General features: G+C 41.8%; 1 protein-coding gene across 1 annotated transcript; it reads left to right on the top strand.

Moving 5' to 3' along the window:
- The first annotated feature begins 3,188 nt into the window (after window positions 1-3,188).
- Window positions 3,189-16,756, top strand: LOC129400091 (ATP synthase subunit a-like). Its single transcript, XM_055123070.1, has 2 exons — window positions 3,189-9,675; window positions 10,372-16,756. The coding sequence occupies exon 2, from the start codon at window positions 13,228-13,230 to the stop codon at window positions 14,386-14,388; it is 1,161 nt and encodes a 386-aa protein (XP_054979045.1). The 5' UTR covers window positions 3,189-9,675; window positions 10,372-13,227; the 3' UTR covers window positions 14,389-16,756.
- Window positions 16,757-21,285: the final 4,529 nt, after the last annotated feature.

Genomic DNA, 21,285 nt, shown 5'->3' with positions numbered 1-21,285 from the left:
TGATTGACACTGGTGCGGATGTAACAGTCATTGCTGAAAAAAACTGGACAAAAAGGTGGCCCCTCACCCCCTCACTGACTCATCTTCAGGGTATAGGTCAATCCCAAAACCCTATGTTAAGCTCATTTACGCTTGATTGGCGCACCAAGGAGGGAAGATCCGGGATGGTACGCCTCTATGTTCTGTCCGGGCTCCCACTCAATCTCTGGGGCAGGGATATTCTTTCACAGATGGACCTTATACTAATTGATGCCAAGGGCCTAGACATGCTCCTTGCAGCAGGTTATTCTCCCGGAAAGGTTCTAGGAAAATACCTCCAGGGCACGCCTGAGCCGCTAGCCCTCGACCCAGTGAAAAATGACCGCGCAGGCTTAGGTTTATTCTCAGTAACTGCCACGGCTCCTCCTGCACCCCATACGGATAAGATCATATGGAAGTCCAATGAGCCTGTGTGGGTGGACCAGTGGCCGCTTCCCACTGAAAAATTACAGGCCGCCAGGTTGTTAGTGCAGGAACAACTCGCAGCGGGACACATAGAACCCACCTCTTCCCCCTGGAACACACCCATTTTTGTTATAAAAAAGAAAAATGGCAGTTGGCAACTGCTACAGGATCTACGAGCAGTAAATAAAACCATGGTCATTTTCGGGGCGCTTCAACCTGGACTGCCGTCCCCAGCAGCCATCCCTTCAGAAATGTATAAGATAGTACTCGATTTAAAAGACTGCTTCTTCTCAATTCCCTTGCATCCTGATGATCACCCCCGTTTTGCCTTTAGTTTGCCAGCTATTAATTATAAAGAGCCCATGCAACGTTTTCAATGGAAGGTTTTACCCCAGGGAATGGCAAATAGCCCCACACTGTGTCAAAAATTTGTGGCTCAAATTCTTGCTCCCATTAGGGCACAATGGCCCGACATCTATATGATCCATTATATGGATGATATACTGCTTGCTGGATCTGACCCACAGGCCACTATGCTCTGTTGCAATCAGGTGATCCGTGCTTTTACTCAGTCTGGCTTTCAAATTGCCCCCGAAAAGATTCAGATCGCTGACCCTTATACCTTTCTTGGATTTAGTCTTCAGGGGTCCCGTGTACTTTTGCAAAAAACACAGCTGAATCTTACTTCATTAAAGACACTACATGATTTTCAACAACTGCTTGGGCATATTACATGGCTCAGTCCCTATCTGAAACTTACCAAAGGAGACCTTATGCCCCTGTATGACCTTTTGCGCGGTGACGCTGACCCTTCTTCCCCTCGGAGTCTGACACCAGCAGCCCGAGAATCCCTAGTTCTCATAGAAAAAGCGATTGAAGGTCACTTTGTTTGCTCTCTAGATTATCAGCGCCCTTTTCACCTCCTTATCTTCGCTACTCCTCATTCTCCCACGGGCTTAATTTGGCAGGAAAACCCTGTTTCTTGGATTCACCTTCCTGCCACACCAAAGAAAGTTCTTGTACCCTACTATCTCTTAGTGGAATCCTTAATTATTGAAGGAAGGAGTTTCTCTCCCAGTCACTTTGGTCTTGAACCGGCTTCTGTTATTCAACCCTACAATAAGGAACAGATAGATTGGCTTCTTCAAAATACTGATGATTGGCCCATCGCCTGCGCTTCCTTTTCAGGAATTTTAGATAATCATTATCCCCCCAATAAGTTGATACAATTTATGGCTTTACATCAATGTTTTTTTCCTGTTGTCAGTAAGACCAGCCCTATCCCTGGGGCTAAAGTGATTTTCACTGATGGATCCTCTAATGGCCAGGCCGCCTATGCCTGTGAGGGTGAGACTGTTTCTTTTTCCACAAAGTAGTCCTCTGCTCAGCTGGTTGAACTCACAGCTGTTCTAATGGTTTTTTAAAAATTTTTCCCTTCTTCCTTTCAATTTATACACGGATAGTGCCTATGTGGCCTTCTCTATACCATTACTGGAGACTATTAGTTACATAAAACCCTCCTCCCCCACAACGTCATTGTTTTTGCAAATCCAACAGTATATTCGCTCCCGGCGAGCTCCATTTTTCATAGGTCATCTTCGTGCCCACACTAACCTCCCTGGGCCACTGGCGGCAGGTAATCACTTGGCAGATTTGGCCACCCGATCTTTCACAGCGCTAACTCTACAAGCAGATCCGCTGCAGGAGGCCACAACTGCACATGCCCTTCACCATCTGAATGCTCAAACTCTCCGCCTTGTGTTTAAAATCACGCGTGAGCAGGCACGGCAGATTGTGTACCAGTGCCCTTCCTGTGTATCCCTTCTACCCGTGCCTCACTTAGGGGTCAATCCCCGAGGACTAGTCCCTAATGCCATCTGGCAAATGGATGTCACTCATATTCCTTCCTTTGGGCAGCTTAAATATGTGCATGTGACTATTGATACCTTTAGTGGGTTTATTTGCGCCTCAGCCCAGACTGGAGAGGCCTCAAAAAATGTCATTGCTCATGTCTTGCACTGCTTTTCTGTACTGGGCAAACCACAGCTAATAAAAACAGACAATGGTCCAGGATACACTGGAAAAAAGTTTGAGCATTTTTGTAAGAAGCTGCAGATTTCCCATCATACAGGGATCCCCTATAATCCTCAAGGGCAGGGGATAGTGGAGCGAGCCCATCTCACTCTAAAATCATATATTCAAAAGCTCCGGACAGAAAAGGAACTGTACCCAGCCTCACTTTCCCCTAAGATGTTACTATCTCATGATTTGTTTGTCATGAACTTTCTTATACTGGACAAAGAAGGTCGCAGCGCAGCGGACCGTTTTTGGCATACTTCCACCAGCCACACTTATGCAAAAGTAAGGTGGAAAGACCCTCTGAGTGGTCTATGGAAGGGCCCTGATCCAGTCCTTATATGGGGCCGAGGATCAGCCTGTATATTTGATGCTGCTGATAGTGTAGCCCGCTGGCTCCCCGAACGACTGATAAGGCAGGTCGACACACCTGCTCTGGCTGAACCGACTTCCACCCAGAGAATAAATGAATCCTCTAAGGACAGTGTCCCTTCTGCCACTGCCCAGGAACTTGCTTCTGCTCAGTCAGCCGCGTCGGGAGTGACCAACTAGTGGTCTCGCTCACAGAATGTGGGGTCCCATCCTGTCCCGCAGGGAGGACCCTTCGTGGGGCTAAGGAGGGGACGTAACCGAATGAACAGACGCAGAGCCAGAAAGAGGAGGAGAGAGAGAGAGAGAGTTTATTATAACAGCAGTTACAATACTTATACCTCTTGGTGGGAGGGGGCGGTATGCATGCTTGGACCCCCATAGGAACAATAGTAAAATGCAGATCAGGCATGGGCGTTGGGCAGATCAGGCATGGGCGTTGGCTAGTGAGGAATGGCGAACTGATAAGATCAGTAAGGTCAGCAGTGGTGACCTTGTTACAGAAATCCCAAGTAAGCCTCCACTTGATTAGAGGATAAGAGCCGGGCTTGTAAAATGGCTCCCTACATCTCCCCCTGTTTTGGTTTAAATTAAATGTGGTCAGGGGAGGCATTGTCCGGTATCCCTTATGACACAAACACGAAAGCATGAAAGTACACATCTCAAGGGGGGAGATGCGGGCGACACATGTGCTCGGCCACATGGCACAAGCAGCACATGGGCTCAGGCAGCATATGTGCACACTTCCTTTGTTCAAGGTGTCTTTTATAGGGTCTCTTCAACCTGCCCCCACGTGGGGGCTTCTTCTCGGTAAAAGTCCGTTGCTAAGGAGGTTACCAGGGAGGTTGGGAGTGGTGATGGTCTTCTTTAGGTCTTATCAGGTCTGTTTTCTGTATCCACAAGGTGGGTCAGTCTCAGGATTCTCCTTCCCAGAGACTTTATTAATCTGTTTCATTGCCAAGGGCCTTTCCCTATCTACCTGCCTACATCATATTCCTCCCTAGAGATTTCACCACCTTAAATCTTTAAGGGGAAAATGGTCGGTGATCCATCTTCTGAAGCTGCTTCATGCTGATAGAGGGGCGCAGACCCTGCCTGCACAAGGGGTGAAACCTCAAGCTACCTTAGTTTTTAGTGGGCCCCAGGCAATGAACTGGTGGGTTCCTGAAGTTATCTGAAAGAAAAGATCAGATCAATTAGACTGAGGGATGGCACTTTGAAATGATTAGACTCTGGAGATGTGGAAGGTCCTTTCTGACCTAGTAAGAACAAAATAGTTTGCTGTCTTAGGAAACATTAAGAGTTAAAGCAACAGAAACCAAAGCAACATAATGCCATACCCATTTCTGTCATAAAAACAATGGAAAAGAATAACTGCTCCACCCATTGGTTGATAGAAAATGACTTCCTATGTCCAGATTTTTCTAGTGGCCTAGAAGCACCACACCACTTCTCAGGTTGGAAAAGCTACCCATCCACTGAAGCTGTCAATTGTAACCAATAAATATTTATACCTTGAATGAGTGTTTGATCATTTGCATGTCAAGCTGCCAATCCTTTCCTTGGTGAGTTCCTTGATGCTGAATAAGTGTTAGGAAAGGAAGCCCAGAATTTCCACTAGGTTCATTAATGAAACAGAAAGCACAGTACTGACTTCCTTCCCATGAAAGATGGCTTTCAGACTAGTGATAGCAAGTTCAACATTGAGTCCCAAAGACTAGGCTGCTTACTTTACAGTCAGCAAAACACATTTTACCTGAATTACCCAGAAGGAATACCTTTTAGATCAAGATTAGAATACATTTACTAGATCACTCTGTAGAATTTGAATCTGATTCTTTAAAAGGCAAGTTACAGAAACATGGTTTTCTCTCCACCTTCATTTTAAAATTTGCCTGATGGCTTAACAAATCTGACTTGTTCTTTTGCATAAACACAGCAAGATTGGAGAACTCTCCATTTTGGGGTACCCCATTATTTACTGATAAGTCCTGGGGGTTGGGCTACAGACAGGAGGCACACCAATAATGGCATTAATCTTATGTGGCACGTCAGAGTTACCCAGGCCTGGCCATAAATATCCCACGATGAACTGGATGGTCTCAAGCTTTCAGGTTGAACTGGAGGTGGCCTTTTCCGTAGATGCATCCTGGCAGAAAGGAGTCCATCCCCTCCCTTTTTCAGGGCTGAGAGAGATCCTGGTTTCCAGGGTTTTTCTTGATGCTGTGTCAGTCACACAGATTCCCGGATTTCTCATTTTCCATAGCAGTGATGATTTCCATTCTTTCCTTAAGACAACTGGCCTCTAGGGTCTCCCTGAGGTTTGTAGGGTACTTGAAACAGTACCTGTTAAATACCTGCTCCTGTCATTTAGACCAATCCCTTGACTCTTTCCCTGAAAGAGGGAAAGAGCTTTGGGGTCCCATAATTGATTTTCCTGTCTGCATGAGGGGTAGACCCTATTACAGAGAGGAAAGACTTTTGTCTGGATTTATGCAAACCAACATAGTGCCACGAAGCATCAAAAACATACCGAAGGTACAAAGAAGAGAAAAACATTTCACTTTACTCACAGTGAGATACAACACACCCATTTGTTGTGGGTCCTAGTCAAAGACGCTAAAATCTGTAGAGAAAAAGGTGTACAGTTTAACATCATATTTAACCCATTCAATCCCATGTTGAAAACCTTGACTTCCCATTAATAAGAGCACTGTACTGGAAGTTCAGTGTACAGTTAAACATGTCTAATTCATTTAATCTCATTTGAAAAACCCTTGATTTTCCGCAACTTTTGAAGAATTCAATTATCTAAGAGCACTGTAACAGGAGTCCAGACAATCTATCCAATATCTTTTCCATAGATCCTACCAAAAAACATACTAGAACAATTCTGCATGTGATTTAAAGAGTTTCTTAAAACAGTGATCAGTTTCTTTCCTTCAAACACAACCTCAAACCTTCTACACATTCCTTTATATTCATTCTGTCCTGTACCTTTCCTTCAACCCATTTCAAAATCAACTTCACTTTAACAGGACTACTTTCCTTTTTCCAACTGATGATATCTGCATCCATTATCTTTCTGACTTAAGACATACATCTATATTCCTTATAGTCGTCCCACAAATTTAAACTCTTGTTTTACTAAACTCAGTACAACATGATTTCCCAAATTTGGACACTAATTATCAATCATCTCATTTAACACGACAAAACTGCTCTGCCATACCATTTCAAAAGCATTGTCAGTTCTATAGATATTCAAAAAAGGTTTAGAAAGTTCTTACAACATATATTCACTTGGCAAAAGTTCACTTCACATTAGAAATTAACCAGGAGACATCTTAGAATTCTGATTTCTAGGAAAACACAAATATAAAGATTAAAACACTCATAGATTACCATAAAACATTAAGGATCTCACATTTGCGTACAAAGTTCTCTGATGGTCTGAGCTAGGTATGATACCTGGTGACAAAGCTTTGCAATGAATAAAGTTATCAGAATAATAACATGCATTTTCATGTACTGGACAGACTGACTTAACAATAGCCAGTAAAAGTTCCCACATCTCAAACTTTAACCAAGGCCCAATACTATGGCTTTAGACTATCAGGCTGACACCTGAGATTAATCTATTATAATTCTTTGCTAAGTATCAATAGAAATTTTAGTTACCGAGTCTCAGATCAAATAAAACACTTGTAGAATAAATTTTGCAACCATTTTATAACTCTAGAAAAACATATTTTAACTAAACCATTACTCTTCGAACCTGTTTTTAACCACAACTACTTCAGCTCACATTCTAATAATCCAATATAGATGCATATGTACATTTACGCAACAGCATAAGACCTTTAAACCATCAATTTTTATGAAACATGAGTAAATCTTCTTTGGCTTAAGTTCAATAGTTCTCGTACCTTAGTTAGTTCAAATCACAAGCTTTCTAACTTTATCAATTCCACAATACAAATATGCTTTCAAACACAGAAAAAGCCCTTTGGGTATTTAAACTTTGATAATAGCATAGAAAGAAAAGCATTTGGACTGTCAAATGTTTATGGAAACACAAGTAAACTTTATTTTGAGGGTTTCTGTACCTCTGTTGCTTGAAAAACAGCTAAATTCCTCATTAAAATTGGCTGAGGCTTATAAGATAAAGCCTTGCACTCTCTGAATTCTTATTTCACTTTTAGTTTTCTGGCTCTAGCTCTGTAGCTTTTTCTAGATAGTACAGCTACTGGAATTCAAAAGAATTTCAACTGTTAATAACTATTAATGTTCTTCCAATAAGAAATTTAGACTAAAAATTTCAATTTCGTTGTAGGTGCCACATTCTAATTAGAAATCTTTGTTTAAACCTGGTCTAACAGGTTCCAAAATCACATAGATCCTTTAAAATGCTGAACTGCATATCACTCTGATCTCTTGAGACGATCCTGTTTTCCCCAGGCCTAATTTTTACCACTGATTTTCACTCTGGCTCCAGCATTCAAGTGTTCCACATAGAGAGACAGACAGACAAACAAACAGACAGACAATAAGTTCACTAAAAACACCACACATACATGTGCACACATCTTCAGTTGATCTATCGATCTGGCCCTTCAGAAACGGCAAGGAAAAAACTGATAGACTGAGAAAGGAAGGAACAAGTCCCCAGGGCAAAGTTAAGCCCTGTCGGCAGATTGGGAACATTGCTCCCCGTTTCTCTGCCTGACCAGCCCGTTTCCTGCTTGTTAAAAATGGGTCAAGAAAGAGCTTTTGTTGATATAAGCCGGCAATACCTTTTCAAAATTGTTGAAACCTAAGGTGGTCAGATGCTAGCATTTTTCTTTCTTGGTCAAGACTAGTTCTGAGGCAGGGAACTAGTGACTTCTTATCAGATTTGGGGATAGGCTACCTTAGTGATATACTTTTATTTCCTGATATTATTAAACACTTAGCCACATGATCTTGCATTTTCCTGCCTTCTCTGCTGATAATAATAAGCAGAACTAAGAGAAAGATAATGAGACAATTACACACACACTAAAGGCACACGCACAAAGCACACTCCTGCACTCGCTCGGACCGGTCCTTCTTTCACGAAGGTGCACACCCACTCACCACATTCACAATGAAATTCCTGAGCCTGCCCTACGGACGTCCACATTATCTTTGGTCTTATCCCCCTGACAAGGGGGTTGCTCCAATGTACATTGGGCTCTTTCTAATTAGAAGCTAGCAAACTAAAGGCAAAGCGGGGGTGATCATCAGGATGCAAGGGAATTGAGAAAAAGCAGTCTTTTAAATCAAGTACTGTCTTATACATTTCTGAAGGAATGGCTGCTGGGGACGGCAGTCCAGGTTGAAGCGCCCCAAAAATGACTATGGTTTTATTTACTGCTCGTAGATCCTGTAGCAGTCGCCAACTGCCGTTTTTCTTTTTAAAGTCTTGGAGGCGCCTCCGCTTGGGAGGGCTCAGGTAGGAAAGCAGGATGGTCAGAGTCTATAGTAGTAGAATTTGAGGAGTCAGTTCCGTGCATGGGGGTGGCCTCATCCCCACAGACTGAGGGAGCCTTGGAAACAGAGGATAAGCAGGCCATAAAGCAAGAAGAGAAAAGAAAGGGTCACTGGTAGGCTGTTTCTGCCAACTCGACAGAAATGAAAACACAGGACAAAGGGGTTCAAGCCTTCCACCAGTGGCTGCTTCACTGGTAGGCTGTTTCTGCCAACTCGACAGAAATGAAAACACAGGACAAAGGGATTCGACCTTCCACCAGTGACTGTCTACACTGGGAGGTAGTTTCTGCCAACTCGACAGAAATGAAAACACAAAAGACACAAGAAGGGGCGGGGGGGATGGGGACACTCATAACAAACCACTCAGATGCATGTCTGGCCGGTGAGGAACTTAGCCATAGTGGATCAGCCTGAGAGGTGACTTGCGGCCCGCGTCTAAACCAGCACCACCCTAGACCACATGATCCTCGTGGAATCGCAGACAGCCCAATTGGACTCCGTAACCTTAAAGGGATCTTAAGGATGCCAAGTCGTGGAGCCACAGACTCAGTACAAGGACGAGGACATCCAAGACTGCACAATCACTCACACATACACACAAGACAAGGGAATTCAAGCCTTTCCGCCAGTGACCGTCTCGTCCTTAACACGAGACTGTATTCGAGCCTGGTCCCATACCAGGGTGTGCACCAAGAGAGAGGAGACCCTCAGAGACACTCACTTTTCCGTGAATTCGTCGGCCGACGTGAACTTGACCGGGCGTTCGGTGGTCCCCTAGTGCCCCACGCTGGGCGCCAGATGTGGGGTCCCATCCTGTCCCGCAGGGAGGACCCTCGTGGGGCTAAGGAGGGGACGTAACCGAATGAACAGACGCAGAGCCAGAAAGAGGAGGAGAGAGAGAGAGAGAGTTTATTATAACAGCAGTTACAATACTTATACCTCTTGGTGGGAGGGGGCGGTATGCATGCTTGGACCCCCATAGGAACAATAGTAAAATGCAGATCAGGCATGGGCGTTGGGCAGATCAGGCATGGGCGTTGGCTAGTGAGGAATGGCGAACTGATAAGATCAGTAAGGTCAGCAGTGGTGACCTTGTTACAGAAATCCCAAGTAAGCCTCCACTTGACTAGAGGATAAGAGCCAGGCTTGTAAAATGGCTCCCTACAACAGAACAGTTATTCAGACTTGGCCTGGCTGGAGCAGGAACCAGCATTACTTCAAGACCGAAGATGATGCCCGTAGGGCAGGATCGGGAGTCTCAGTGTGAATGTGGTGAGTGGGGTGCGCACCCGTGTGAAAGAAGGACCGGTCCGAGCGTGTGCAGGAGTAAGATTTGTGCGTGTGCTCCTAGTGTGTGTGCAATTGTCTCATTATCTTTCTTAGTTCTGCTTACTTTTCAACAACTTTGAGAAGGTTTTGCCAGCTTATATCAACAAAAGTGCTTTCTTGACCCATTTTTTTCAACAAGCAGGAAACTAGCTGCTCAGGCAGAGAAACGGGGAGCAATCGGCCGACAGGGCTCACTTTGCCCTGGAGACTGCTCTTGCCTTTCTCAGTCTATCAGTTTTTTCCTGCCATTCTTGAAGGGTCAGATTGATCGATCAAGTATATATTTGTGCACATGTGTGATGTTTATTGTCTGACTGTCTGTCTCTCTGTCTGTGGAACACTCGAGTATTAGAGCTAGTTTAAAGTCAGTAATTCTTAGATTCGGGCAAACAAAATCAAGGAAGATCAGAGTGATATGGAGCCCAGCAATTTAAAAGATCTAAGTATCTTTGGAGCTTGCTAGATCAGGTCTAAACAAAGTTTCTAATCAGAATGTGGCGCCTACAAAGAAATTGAAATTTTCAATCCAGATTTCATATTGGGAGAACATTAATAGTTATTAACAGTTGAAATCCTCTTGAATTCTAGTAAGCTAAACATATCTATTGGACTTACATTCCTCACCCTCCACTTTTACAGGTTGTAGATTGGACCATGCCAGGACCCAGTATCTGGGCTAACAATTCCTTTCTTTTACCCCCTCCATGGGATTCACAGATGCCTCAGCTGCCGAATAAAGAAGAAACACCTTTTAATTTTTTCTCTAGGATACTCACTTGATCCTGTCTGCATTGGAGTGCCTCCCTGTCTCCCTCTTCACTTTCAGACTTGGATTCATACCAAGTCCCAAACTCATACTACCTCTGATCACTCACAGAAAGATTTTTCTTTTCTGGTGATTGTGCATTATTTACCTGTCTCAATTCTTCCCTCTCAATCCAAGATTCTCCCCACAGTATAACTTTATTAAGGGCCAGATCGCATATGGTTACCAGTGAACCTGACCAGAGAATGGCAACGCTCCTCCGATAAAGGGCTCCTGACTGAAGACCTGACACAACTGCTCCGGCACTCCTGACAATTCCTTGGGGCCCTGATCGCAGCTATCCTGGACTCATTGCTGTAACCACCACTGATGCTGTTGCAGGAATAGTTCTTCAAGCCTCGGTCCAGACACACAACTTCGTCTAAACATGACAAAAATGACTCTTACCACCTTGGGACAATGCAGGCTACTGTCAACCATGATGTTGAGCAACAATTGGACACTCTACAGCAAGTGCTACTTTAGGTCCAGGGCTGGGTTAATATCTTAGAGTAACAAATGAGATTTTCGAGTGTTTAAGGATCTTTGGCTTGATTTGTAGGACCTCATCTTCCCCCAGTTCTTTACCTTGAGGATGCCGGGCTCCCAAGGATTTATTCTTGTGGATCATGTTGCCAGGCAAAGCACTGCAAGGGAGGGCTGATACCCCGGCCCAGCTCCCTGCGAGGTATTCCGGTATAGCTTAGAGGTTACTCCAAAACCAAGGATTGATGGGGCCTATGAGGAGCCCCCTGCATAGACCCGATCATCCTTTCCTTCCTCTCCCTGCAAAAATGGAGTCTTTATGTCACAAGGGATACCGGACAATGCCTCCCCTGACCACATTTAATTTAAAACAAAACAGGGGGGGATGTAGGGAGCCATTTTACCTTACTGATCTTATCCTGTCACTATTTGTTTATCACTAGCTAACCCCATGCCACACCTAGCAAAGGTTGCCACTCCTAATCTTACTGATCTTATCCTATCAGCATTTGTTTATTACTAGCTAAATCCCGTGCCACACCCTGCATTTCTGTTGGGGGTCCTGGCACCACCTCCTCCCAATAGGGAGGTATAAATACTGTAACTGCCATAGAATAAATGCCTTTTCTCCCTCCTCCAGGCTCTGCATCTGTTCTTTCGGCTGCGCCTTACGAAGGGTTCTCCCTGCTGAACAGAACGAGACCTCCACATCGACTTCCACATACAGACGCCTGGTTCTTTTCTCATCCCAGGACTAATACTAGTACAATTTCGCCTGAGATGTCCCAAAGCTCCACAGACGTAACATTTTATCTGGTTTACTCTTTTAAAAGCAGCGGCTATTATTTGCGCCTGATGGGTTGGTGTTCCCACTTCCCTACATACTTTAATAAAGTCATCCAGAGAGTTTTTTCCATTAGCTTAGCAGTTTGAATTGCCTTTTGGCAGTCTGCTGTAGGATTTTCCACAGCTAAAGTTAGCATAAGCATTTCACGAAGGCCTTCATCAGGTATAGCCTTTTCAAGAGAGTCCTGGAGTCTGGCAATAAAATCTGTGTAAAGTTCATTTACTTCCTAAAAGATTTTTATGAATGACTTAGTGCGTTTTGCAGAGATCTCAAGATAACGCCATGCCTTTAGACAGGTCTTATTAACAACTTAAAAATGTTTGTCTCTAAATGGACTTGTTCTTCCACTAAAGCCCACTTGCCAGTGCCTAAAATCTGCTCACAGTGTTATCAACTTGTTTTGGTGTTTTAATTCTAGCAAATTTCTCAGCCTCTTCTCTCCAGGATTTAAATTGTACATATTGAGAATTTTATAACACTGCCTTTGCAAGAGTTTGCCAATCAAACGGAATTACAGTACTAGCTTCTGCAAAATTTTCAAGAAGGGCTAGCATATAGTTAGAAGTAACACCATAGGTGGTCACAGCTTGCTTAAGCGAGGAAAGAAACTTAAAAGGAACAGGCTCATATTCCCCTGCCTGTCTTTTTCTTTGCACATCAGGATTACAAACGACTGGAAAAGCCATAACTGAGCAGGCTGTTGGCTCAATTTTGCTTTATATAAAGGAGCTTCAGATTTTTGTATCAGAGAATGCAACTCAGGAGTAAGCTTAAAATGGCAACACAGAGATTCCTCTTCCCTATTCATAAGCAAGGGGAAGGAACTGCCAAAGGGTTAGGATCAGTGATACCCCATACAGCAGGCATTATCCTTCTTTCAGAAGGGTGATGCATCTCAACGTACTTCATTTGTCTAATTAATTTATCTAATTTTTCATGAACTTTCCTCAATTCTTGGGTTCTTACAACCTCTTTTGAAACTGAATTCTCTGTGTCTGACTTGACGCTGTCAGACTCAGACTGGGCAGGTGAATCATCAATTTGATATGAATCAACAGACAATACAGATGCTGTTGGCTTAGCACAAAATTTAGGCTGAATCAAAGATTCTTCCCCACTCTTCTCCTCTAACATAGGAGTTTCTCTGTAAGTTGTTTTGAAAATGTGTGCATGAATGGAACCTTTCCCCTACTTTTTTTCTATCGTTTTAAATTAAATGTTTCTCTATCTTTTTGCTTAAACCAATGACAATACTGTTTTACCCTCTCAAGGAGGCATAGCTTTATCTGTTCCTTTAAAGGCAAACCAGCTGCTTTTGTTAGAGAGTTCAAAGTGTCAACATAGGCATCCTGCTGAGATGTTACAGAATTGCCCATTGTCCTTTTTTCTTTTCTTTTCCTTTATTTATTCTTTATTTATTTCTCCCTTTCTTTCTCCTTTTCTTATTCTACCTTTCTTTATTTCTATCTATATTTCTTTAATCCTTTCTGTCTCTTTTTCTTCTTCTTTCCTTCTATCTATATTTCTTTATTCCCTTTCTCTTTTTTCTTCTTCTTCCTTTCTTTCTTTCTATTTCTTTACTTTCTTTCTTTCTATCTATATTTCTTCTTTCTCCCTTTCTTTTTCTTCTTTCTGTTTCTTTATTCCCCTGCTTTCTCTTTCTCTTCTTCCTTCCTTTCTTTTTATTTACTTCCTTTTTTCTTTCTGTCTATATTTCTTCTTTCTCCCTTTCTTTCTTTTTTCTTCTTTCTATTTTTCTTTATTCCCTTTCTTTCTCTTTTTCTTCTTCCTTTCTTTCTATTTCTTTACTTCCTTTATTTTATCTATATTTCTTCTCTCTCCCTTTCTTTCTTTCTCTTCTATCTATATTTCTTTATTTCCTTTCTTTCTCTTTCTCTTTTTCTTTCTATTTTTCTTTGTTCCCTTTCTTTCTCTTTCTCTTCTTCCTTCCTTTCTATTTCTTTACTTCCTTTATTTCTATCTGTATTTCTTCTTTCTCCCTTTCTTTTTCTTCTGTTTCTTTATTCCCTTTCTTTCTCTTTCTCCTCTTCCTTCCTTTCTTTTTATTTCTTTACTTCCTTTCTTTCTATTTATATTTCTTCTTTCTCCCTTTCTTTCTTTCTCTCTTTCTTTCTTTTTTCTATCTCTATTTCTTTATTCCCTTTCTTTTTCTTCTTCCTTTCTTTCTTTCTATCTATATTTCTTTTTTTTTTTGATTTTTGGGTCACACATGGCGATGCACAGGGGTTACTCCTGGCTCTTTACTCAGGAATTACCCCCTGGCGGTGCTCAGGGGACCATATGGGATGCTGGAATTCGAACCCGGGTCGGCCGGGTGCAAGGCAAACGCCCTACCCGCTGTGCTATCGCTCCAGTCCCTCTATCTATATTTCTTTATTCCCTTTCTTTATCTCCCCCTTTCTCTATTTCTTCCAGACCGGGCCTTTATCTTCGAGCCTCACATTGGGCGCCATATGTTGCAACATATGTTGCAGTAAGGTTTGGTAAGACAGTCTGAGGCATTTAAGATATGCATGTGAAAGAAATATATGTTTTCTGGGAGGATCACATAATTGTCTCCGTAGTTTTTTGTGCTGTGGCCTGCCATAGAGCAGCCTGTTCAGCCCCCTTTTATTAACTAGCTTGATGTTTTAACCAATGATATTCAGCCACATAGGCAGGATAGTCAACGGAAACAGTATCGAAGTCAGTTACATAGCCGGAAGCATAGTCTGTTAAAGTAACAGTAACAGAAAAACAATGTTTACATCCATGTTTAGCTAGGTCTGAGATTATGGGATGTTGTACACCAACAATAAATGAATGGACACGAAGAGTTCATGCTGAGCAAAATGAGTCAGAACGAGATAGAAAAATAAAAGAATGCCTGCACTTACTTGTCTCTGTCACTGTCACTGTCATCCCGTTGCTCATCGATTTGCTTGAGCGGGCACCAGTGACGTCTCCATTGTGAGACTTATTGTTACTGTTTTAGGCATCCAGAATACACCATGGGTAGCTTTCCATACTCTGGCGTGCAGGCGAGATACTCTCAGTAGCTTGACAGACTCTCTGAGAGAGGTGGAGAAATCAAACCTGTGTCCGCTGCGTGCAAGGCAAACACCCTACACGCTGAGCTATGGCTTCAGCCCACACTCAGTTGTGGGATAATGGAAACACATTCCCTGCTCATGGATAGGAAGACTTAACATTGTCAAAATGGCAATACTCCCCAAAGCACTATACAGATTCAATGCAATTCCTATGAGGATACCCATGAAATTCTTCAAAGAAATTGATCAAGCACTCCTGAAATTCACATGGAACAATAAACGCCCACAAATAGCCAAAGCAATTCTTGAGAAAAAGACGATGGGAAGCCTCACCCTCCCCAACTTCAAACTTTACTACAAAGCAGTAACAATTAAAACAGCATGGTACTGGAACAAAGGCAGAACCGCTGATCAATGGAACAGGGTGGAATATCCCTACATGCAACCCAAAATATATGATCACCTGATCCTTGATAAGGGGGCAAGAAATGTGAAATGGAACAAGGAAAGCCTCTTCAACAAATGGTGCTGGCATAACTGGACAGCCACATGCAAAAAAATGGGCTTAGACATCGACCTAACACCATGCACAAAAGTCAGATCAAAATGGATTAAAGACCTCAACATCAGACCACAATCCATAAGGTACATCAAAGACAAGGTCGGCAAAACCCTTCACGATATTGAAGCTAAAGGCATCTTCAAAGATGACACGGAACTAAGTAAGCAAGTAGAAACAGAGATAAACAAATGGGACTATATTAAACTAAAAAGCTTCTGCACTGCAAAAGACACAGTGACCAGAATTCAAAGGGAATCTACAGAATGGGAAAGGATATTCACCCAGTACCCACCCGATAAAGGATTAATAACAAGGGTATATAAAGTACTGGTTGACCTCTACAAAAAGAAAACACCCAACCCCATAAAAAATGGGGCGAAGAAATGAACAGAAACTTTCTCAAGGAAGAAATACGAATGGCTAAAAGGCACATGAAAAAATGCTCTTCATCACTAATCATCAGGGAGATGCAGATCAAAACAACTATGAGATACCATCTCACACCACAGAGACTGGCTCACATCCCAAAGAACAAAAACAACCACTGTTGGCGTGGATGCGGGGAGAAAGGAACCCTCCTACACTGTTGGTGGGAATGTCGACTGGTTCAGCCCTTCTGGAAAACAATATGGTCGATTCTCAAAAAGTTAGAAATTGAGCTTCCATTTGATCCAGCAATACCACTCCTGGGAATATACCCTGGAGAAGCAAAAAAATATAGTCAAAATGACATCTGCACCTGTATGTTTATCGCAGCACAGTTTACATAGCCAGAATCTGGAAAAAAAACGAATGCCCGAGAACAGATGACTGGCTAAAAAAACTTTGGTACATCTACTCTACACAATGGAATACTATGCAGCGGTTAGAAAGCATGAAGTCATGAAATTTGCATGTAAGTGGATCAACAGGGAAAGTATCATGTTGAGTGAAATGAGTCAGAAAGAAAGAGACAGATACAGAAAGATTGCACTCATATGTGGAATATAAAGTAGCATAGAGTACGATCTAGCAAAGATGCAACCTCTGGCAGAAAGCCATCTGGACTTAGTCACTAAAATACTAAAATACAGAAATCTAGAACCTCACAGCCGCTACTGTGGCCACATGACCTCATATCTCCTCAATCGCAGCAGTGGAAAACAAATTATCAAATGCTTCCTTTCCAGCAGGTCCGACTCTGGGGGGGAAACTCCAAACAATAATAGTGAGGTTTTTGTTGTTATTGTTGTTGTTGTTGTTGTATGTAATCAAGGTAAAGTTAAAGTAAAGTGTAACTTACCAACTACACAGATGGGGTGGGGGACCGGGGGGCAGGGCGGGGTGGGGTGGGAGGTTTACTGTGGTTCTTGGTGGCGGAATACAAGCACTGGTGGAGGGATGGGTGTTCGAGCATTATGTAACTGAGACTTAAGCCTTAAAGCTTTGTAACTTTCAACATGGTGATTCAATAAAAATAAATTAAAAAATTGTTAATGATTGATCTGACATTAAAAAAAATAAAATAAAATAAAAATAGTTTGAAACTAATATTCGAGGTCAGGAAAATTAGGGGCCAGGAAGTCTACTGAATGTTTGGACTCATGCCACAATTACACACAAAGGAAAGTTAGGCTAGAGAAGGGACCAGTAGAAACAACTCTGGACAAAAACTGAGTGTTGAAAGTAGGTAAAGGGATTTGCAGGTACATGATAACCTTTAAGTATCAGTATTGCAAACCATAATGTTCAAAAGGGGAGACAGAGACGGAGAGAGAGAGAGAGAGGGAGAGAGAGAGAGAGAGAGGGAGAGAGAGAGAGAGAGAGAGAGAGAGAGAGAGAGAAGTACCTGCCCCAGAGTCAGTGGGAGGTGGGGGTGTGGGGAAGGAAGGGAACTGGAGACATTGCTGGTGGCAAATGTACACTGGTGAAGGAACATGTGTTTGAACATTATATTACTGAAATCCAATCATGAACAACTTTGTAACTGTATATTTCACTGATTCAATAAAACTAAGCAACAAACTCTAGGGGTAATAGATATATTACAAGGTGTAAAACTTGTATGAAGCTGACCTAAGTTCAATCCCCAACACCATATGGTGTCCAAAGTATCACCATGGATGGCTCCTGAGCACAAAGCCAAGAACAGTCTCTAAGCACGTGGGTGTGGCCCAAATCATCTCCTCCTGTAAAAAAGCAGAAACCTCTCACCAAATTAAATTTACACAAGCTGGCTCTTCCAAAAGAAAATGTTCACTTTTCCAATAAAAATAAATGAATTACGAGTTCATTAATGGTCAGAAAAAGGAAAATATAAATCAATAAAATACTGGTGTACAGCCAATCACAATGGAAAAGTTAAAATGATTAAAATGCTACTATTCATCAAGGACAGGAAATTACTGGGGCCTTTTTTCCTTGGATTTGGGGTTGGATAACACCCAGCAACGTTTACTCCTGACTCTACACTCAGGAATTTCTCCTGGATGTACTCAAGAACCCATATGGAATGCTGGGGATCGAACTTGGTTTTGCATTATGCAAGGCAAGCACCCTACTCATTGTATTATCTGGCCAGCCCTGCAAGTGGAACTTTTACACACAATATTTACAAACCATTTTGAATAAATGATGCTGATGCTAAATAATTAATTAAAAATGCATGCTTCTATATGAAATTTTTATTCTACTAGTAGTTATTTCACCAATAGAAATCTACCTGGAAGTGCACTGAACTATAGACAAAATAGCATTGTCATACCCAAGACCTAGTAAAATTTTAATGCCCACTCACTTCTTTTTTCAAATTTTATTTTTACAAAGTTGTTCACAATAATTTATAACATTCAATATTCTAACATCAATCCCATTGCCATTACATCTTCCCACCAGCATTATTTTGAATTTTCACACCACCACTCAAGCCTGCCCCAAAGGCAGATCCAAAATAATTTATTTTATATTGTTTACTATATAAACAATCTGCTAAAAATGATCCAAAAAGTTTTCGTTAAAGGAAAGTGTATGAAAACTGTTGTATTTCACCTAGAGCCATTAAGCCCTTGTATAAGAGATTACTAACATGTCGCTACAGGTTAAGCCTTGTGTGCTAATATATGTTTTTGGCATACCAAATATATATATATATGTATGTTATAGTGTAGTATATTATATATATTTTGATTGATATTGGTTGCCTTCTACCTTACCCCAACAAATGTGGTGTGCTAATCTTGATACATCAGTTTCATAAAGAATGAGATGTTGCTCCAGGAATTCTAAAGTTTTAAATCGAGTGGTAGAGCTGGAGTTAAAGTTTTAACTTTGGTATCCAGAGGCATCTCTGCAGCTTGTTGCTCTCTTCCTAGATTTATGAGTCTCAGGGTCATGGCTATTAATGAGCTTATATGGTGCCAGAGGCAGTTCATGAGCATGATGATCAGGGTCCCCGAAGAACAAGGAAATAGGGAGAAGAGGTCTCCCATTTCCAAATTGAAGCAAGCCTAAAGATTTCAGTCACCAAACCTGCATACCTGGGATTTTCAGAAGATTCATTCTCATGTGTGAGGGGCTTGTGCTGAGCCTGTGGAGATCAGCAGTGAGAATGGTGGTGATTGGGTTCTGGAAGTTTCTAGCTGCCGGGGCTCTGTTTAGGCAGGTGCTGGGCTCACCACTCCCCCCTCGGAGATGTCCTGGATGAACTCAGACTTGTGCGGAGTGTGGAGGCATCTCTACAGCTTGTTGCTCTCATCTGAGATTTATTTGTGAGTCTCTGGATTATGGCTTCACTCATGTTTAAATACATATCATGTGATTCCATATAGAAAGTCAAATGAGTTTACTGCTATAAATAAAACTCACAAAATTGAGTAAATGAGCCCAATCATAAAATATATCTGTACTTTATATAAAATATTTGCCATATAATTTAATTTACATAAATGTATGAATGGGAGAATGTATTTATAGTCAATCTGATAAGAGCGGTAACTAAGAAGCTTATAGAGTTCTTTTCCTTTTTTTTATTGAATCATTGTGAAAACAATTACAAAGCTTTCAGGTTTAAGTCTCAGTCATACAATGACCAAACACCCATCCCTTCAACAGTGCACATGGTCCACCACCAAGAACCCTAGTATACCCCCTACTCCACCCCCCACCCTGCCTGCGTGGCAGATGACTTTCACTTTACTCTCTCTTTACTTTGATTACATTCATTTTTTTCAACAAATGATCCACTACTATTATTTAGAATTTTCCCTCAACAATCAAACCTGCCAAAAAGGCATCATTAGATAATTTGTTTTCTATTGTTGATAATGAAGAGCATATGATGTCACAACAGTGGCCGCAACAGTGACCGCGCAATTTTGGATTTCTGGTATTTTAGTAATTAAGTCCAGAGGGATTTCTGCCAGAGGTCGCTGGGTTCCGAGATTTGTTTGTGTGCCTCTGGGATCATGGCCGTTCTGGAGTGGAGGAGTCATTCATGGATGACTGCCTGGGAGGGGAGCAGGGTTGGTTCCAACTCCCCATCTTGAGATTTCCTGCACGCCTTGTCACCTCTGTCCAATAGGCTCTGAAAGATGGTGGTCGCCATGCTGCCGTGAAGGAAAAAGGCCAAGGGACAAAAACTTTTCCCCTCCCGGGGAGGCATAGCTTAGTTCACAGTCCAGGAGCATTTCTGCCAGATACTGCTGCATTCCAAGATTTGTTTGTGTGCCTTTGGGATCATGGCCATTCAGGAGCAGAGGAGCCATTTATGGGCAGCCGCTCGGGGTCTCCAAGTTCTTTTTATTGGGCAAGATATTGGTTACATGGTTCTATTTCTCACTTATAAGAATACATCAGCTATAGACTCAGTTGTGCACTTTTCTGCATGTATGTATACATCCATAAAATATTTGAATATGCATTACTAAATATGTTAAGTGCTATGTATTTATTGGAATTGAATAAGGCCTAATTAAAACATAATTTAGCTTCAAATGTTAACAAGCAAGTTCATTCCATTTTGGAATCCCCCATATTCAAAACTGGAATGTGTGATTCCTTTCTTTACTAATGGTGTTTTTTCCCTCTCTCTTTTTTGTGTTTTCCCCCCTCTCTCTTTTTCTCTTTCTCTCCCGTGCTAGCTCACTCACTCTAGCTTCCTAAATAAAATTGTTCTATTTCACAAAAATAATGTCCAAATAATCAGTGACTACCTAAAAATTAACCAATAAACCACAATATATAAAAACCTCAAATGCAATTTAATTATTCTGATTGAAATATCTGCTGTAAGAGGAAGATAATCTTCTATAGGATATTTCCTGTGGAAAATAGCATTTTTCAGAATGCCAAAAATGTAATATAATACACATATAATTTACATTTTGGCATTTTGTATGCAGGGCTAACATTAAAAGATTATTCTCTACATGGTTATTATATATTCTGATGATCATGTAGCTAATATTAGAGACAATCATTAAACTATATAAATGTGTCTATAAATTGACTATATCTGGAAAATAACAGAGTACAAATTTCTTCTGATGTGCCAGAGATATAGTATAGTAGTTAGAACATTTGCTTTGCATATAACCTACCTGGGTTCAATCCCCTATTGTCCCAGGATCATAGTCAGTAGTGATTCCTGAGCATGATCCAGGAAAAAAAACTCTGAACACTGTTAGGGGTGGTCCAGAAAATTTATGCTGGGGCCAAGTGACAGTATGGTGTTGGTGGTAACCAGATCATTAAGACGAGTCCTCCAACACTGTCCTGCAAGCAGGAAGCAGAACCAGGACCCCACTTTGAATTAAGTGGATGA

This window comes from Sorex araneus, chromosome X (genome assembly GCF_027595985.1).
Source record: "Sorex araneus isolate mSorAra2 chromosome X, mSorAra2.pri, whole genome shotgun sequence".
Lineage (NCBI taxonomy): Eukaryota > Metazoa > Chordata > Mammalia > Eulipotyphla > Soricidae > Sorex > Sorex araneus.
Note: the sequence above shows the minus strand (reverse complement) of the source record. Positions and strands in the feature narration are given on the sequence as shown.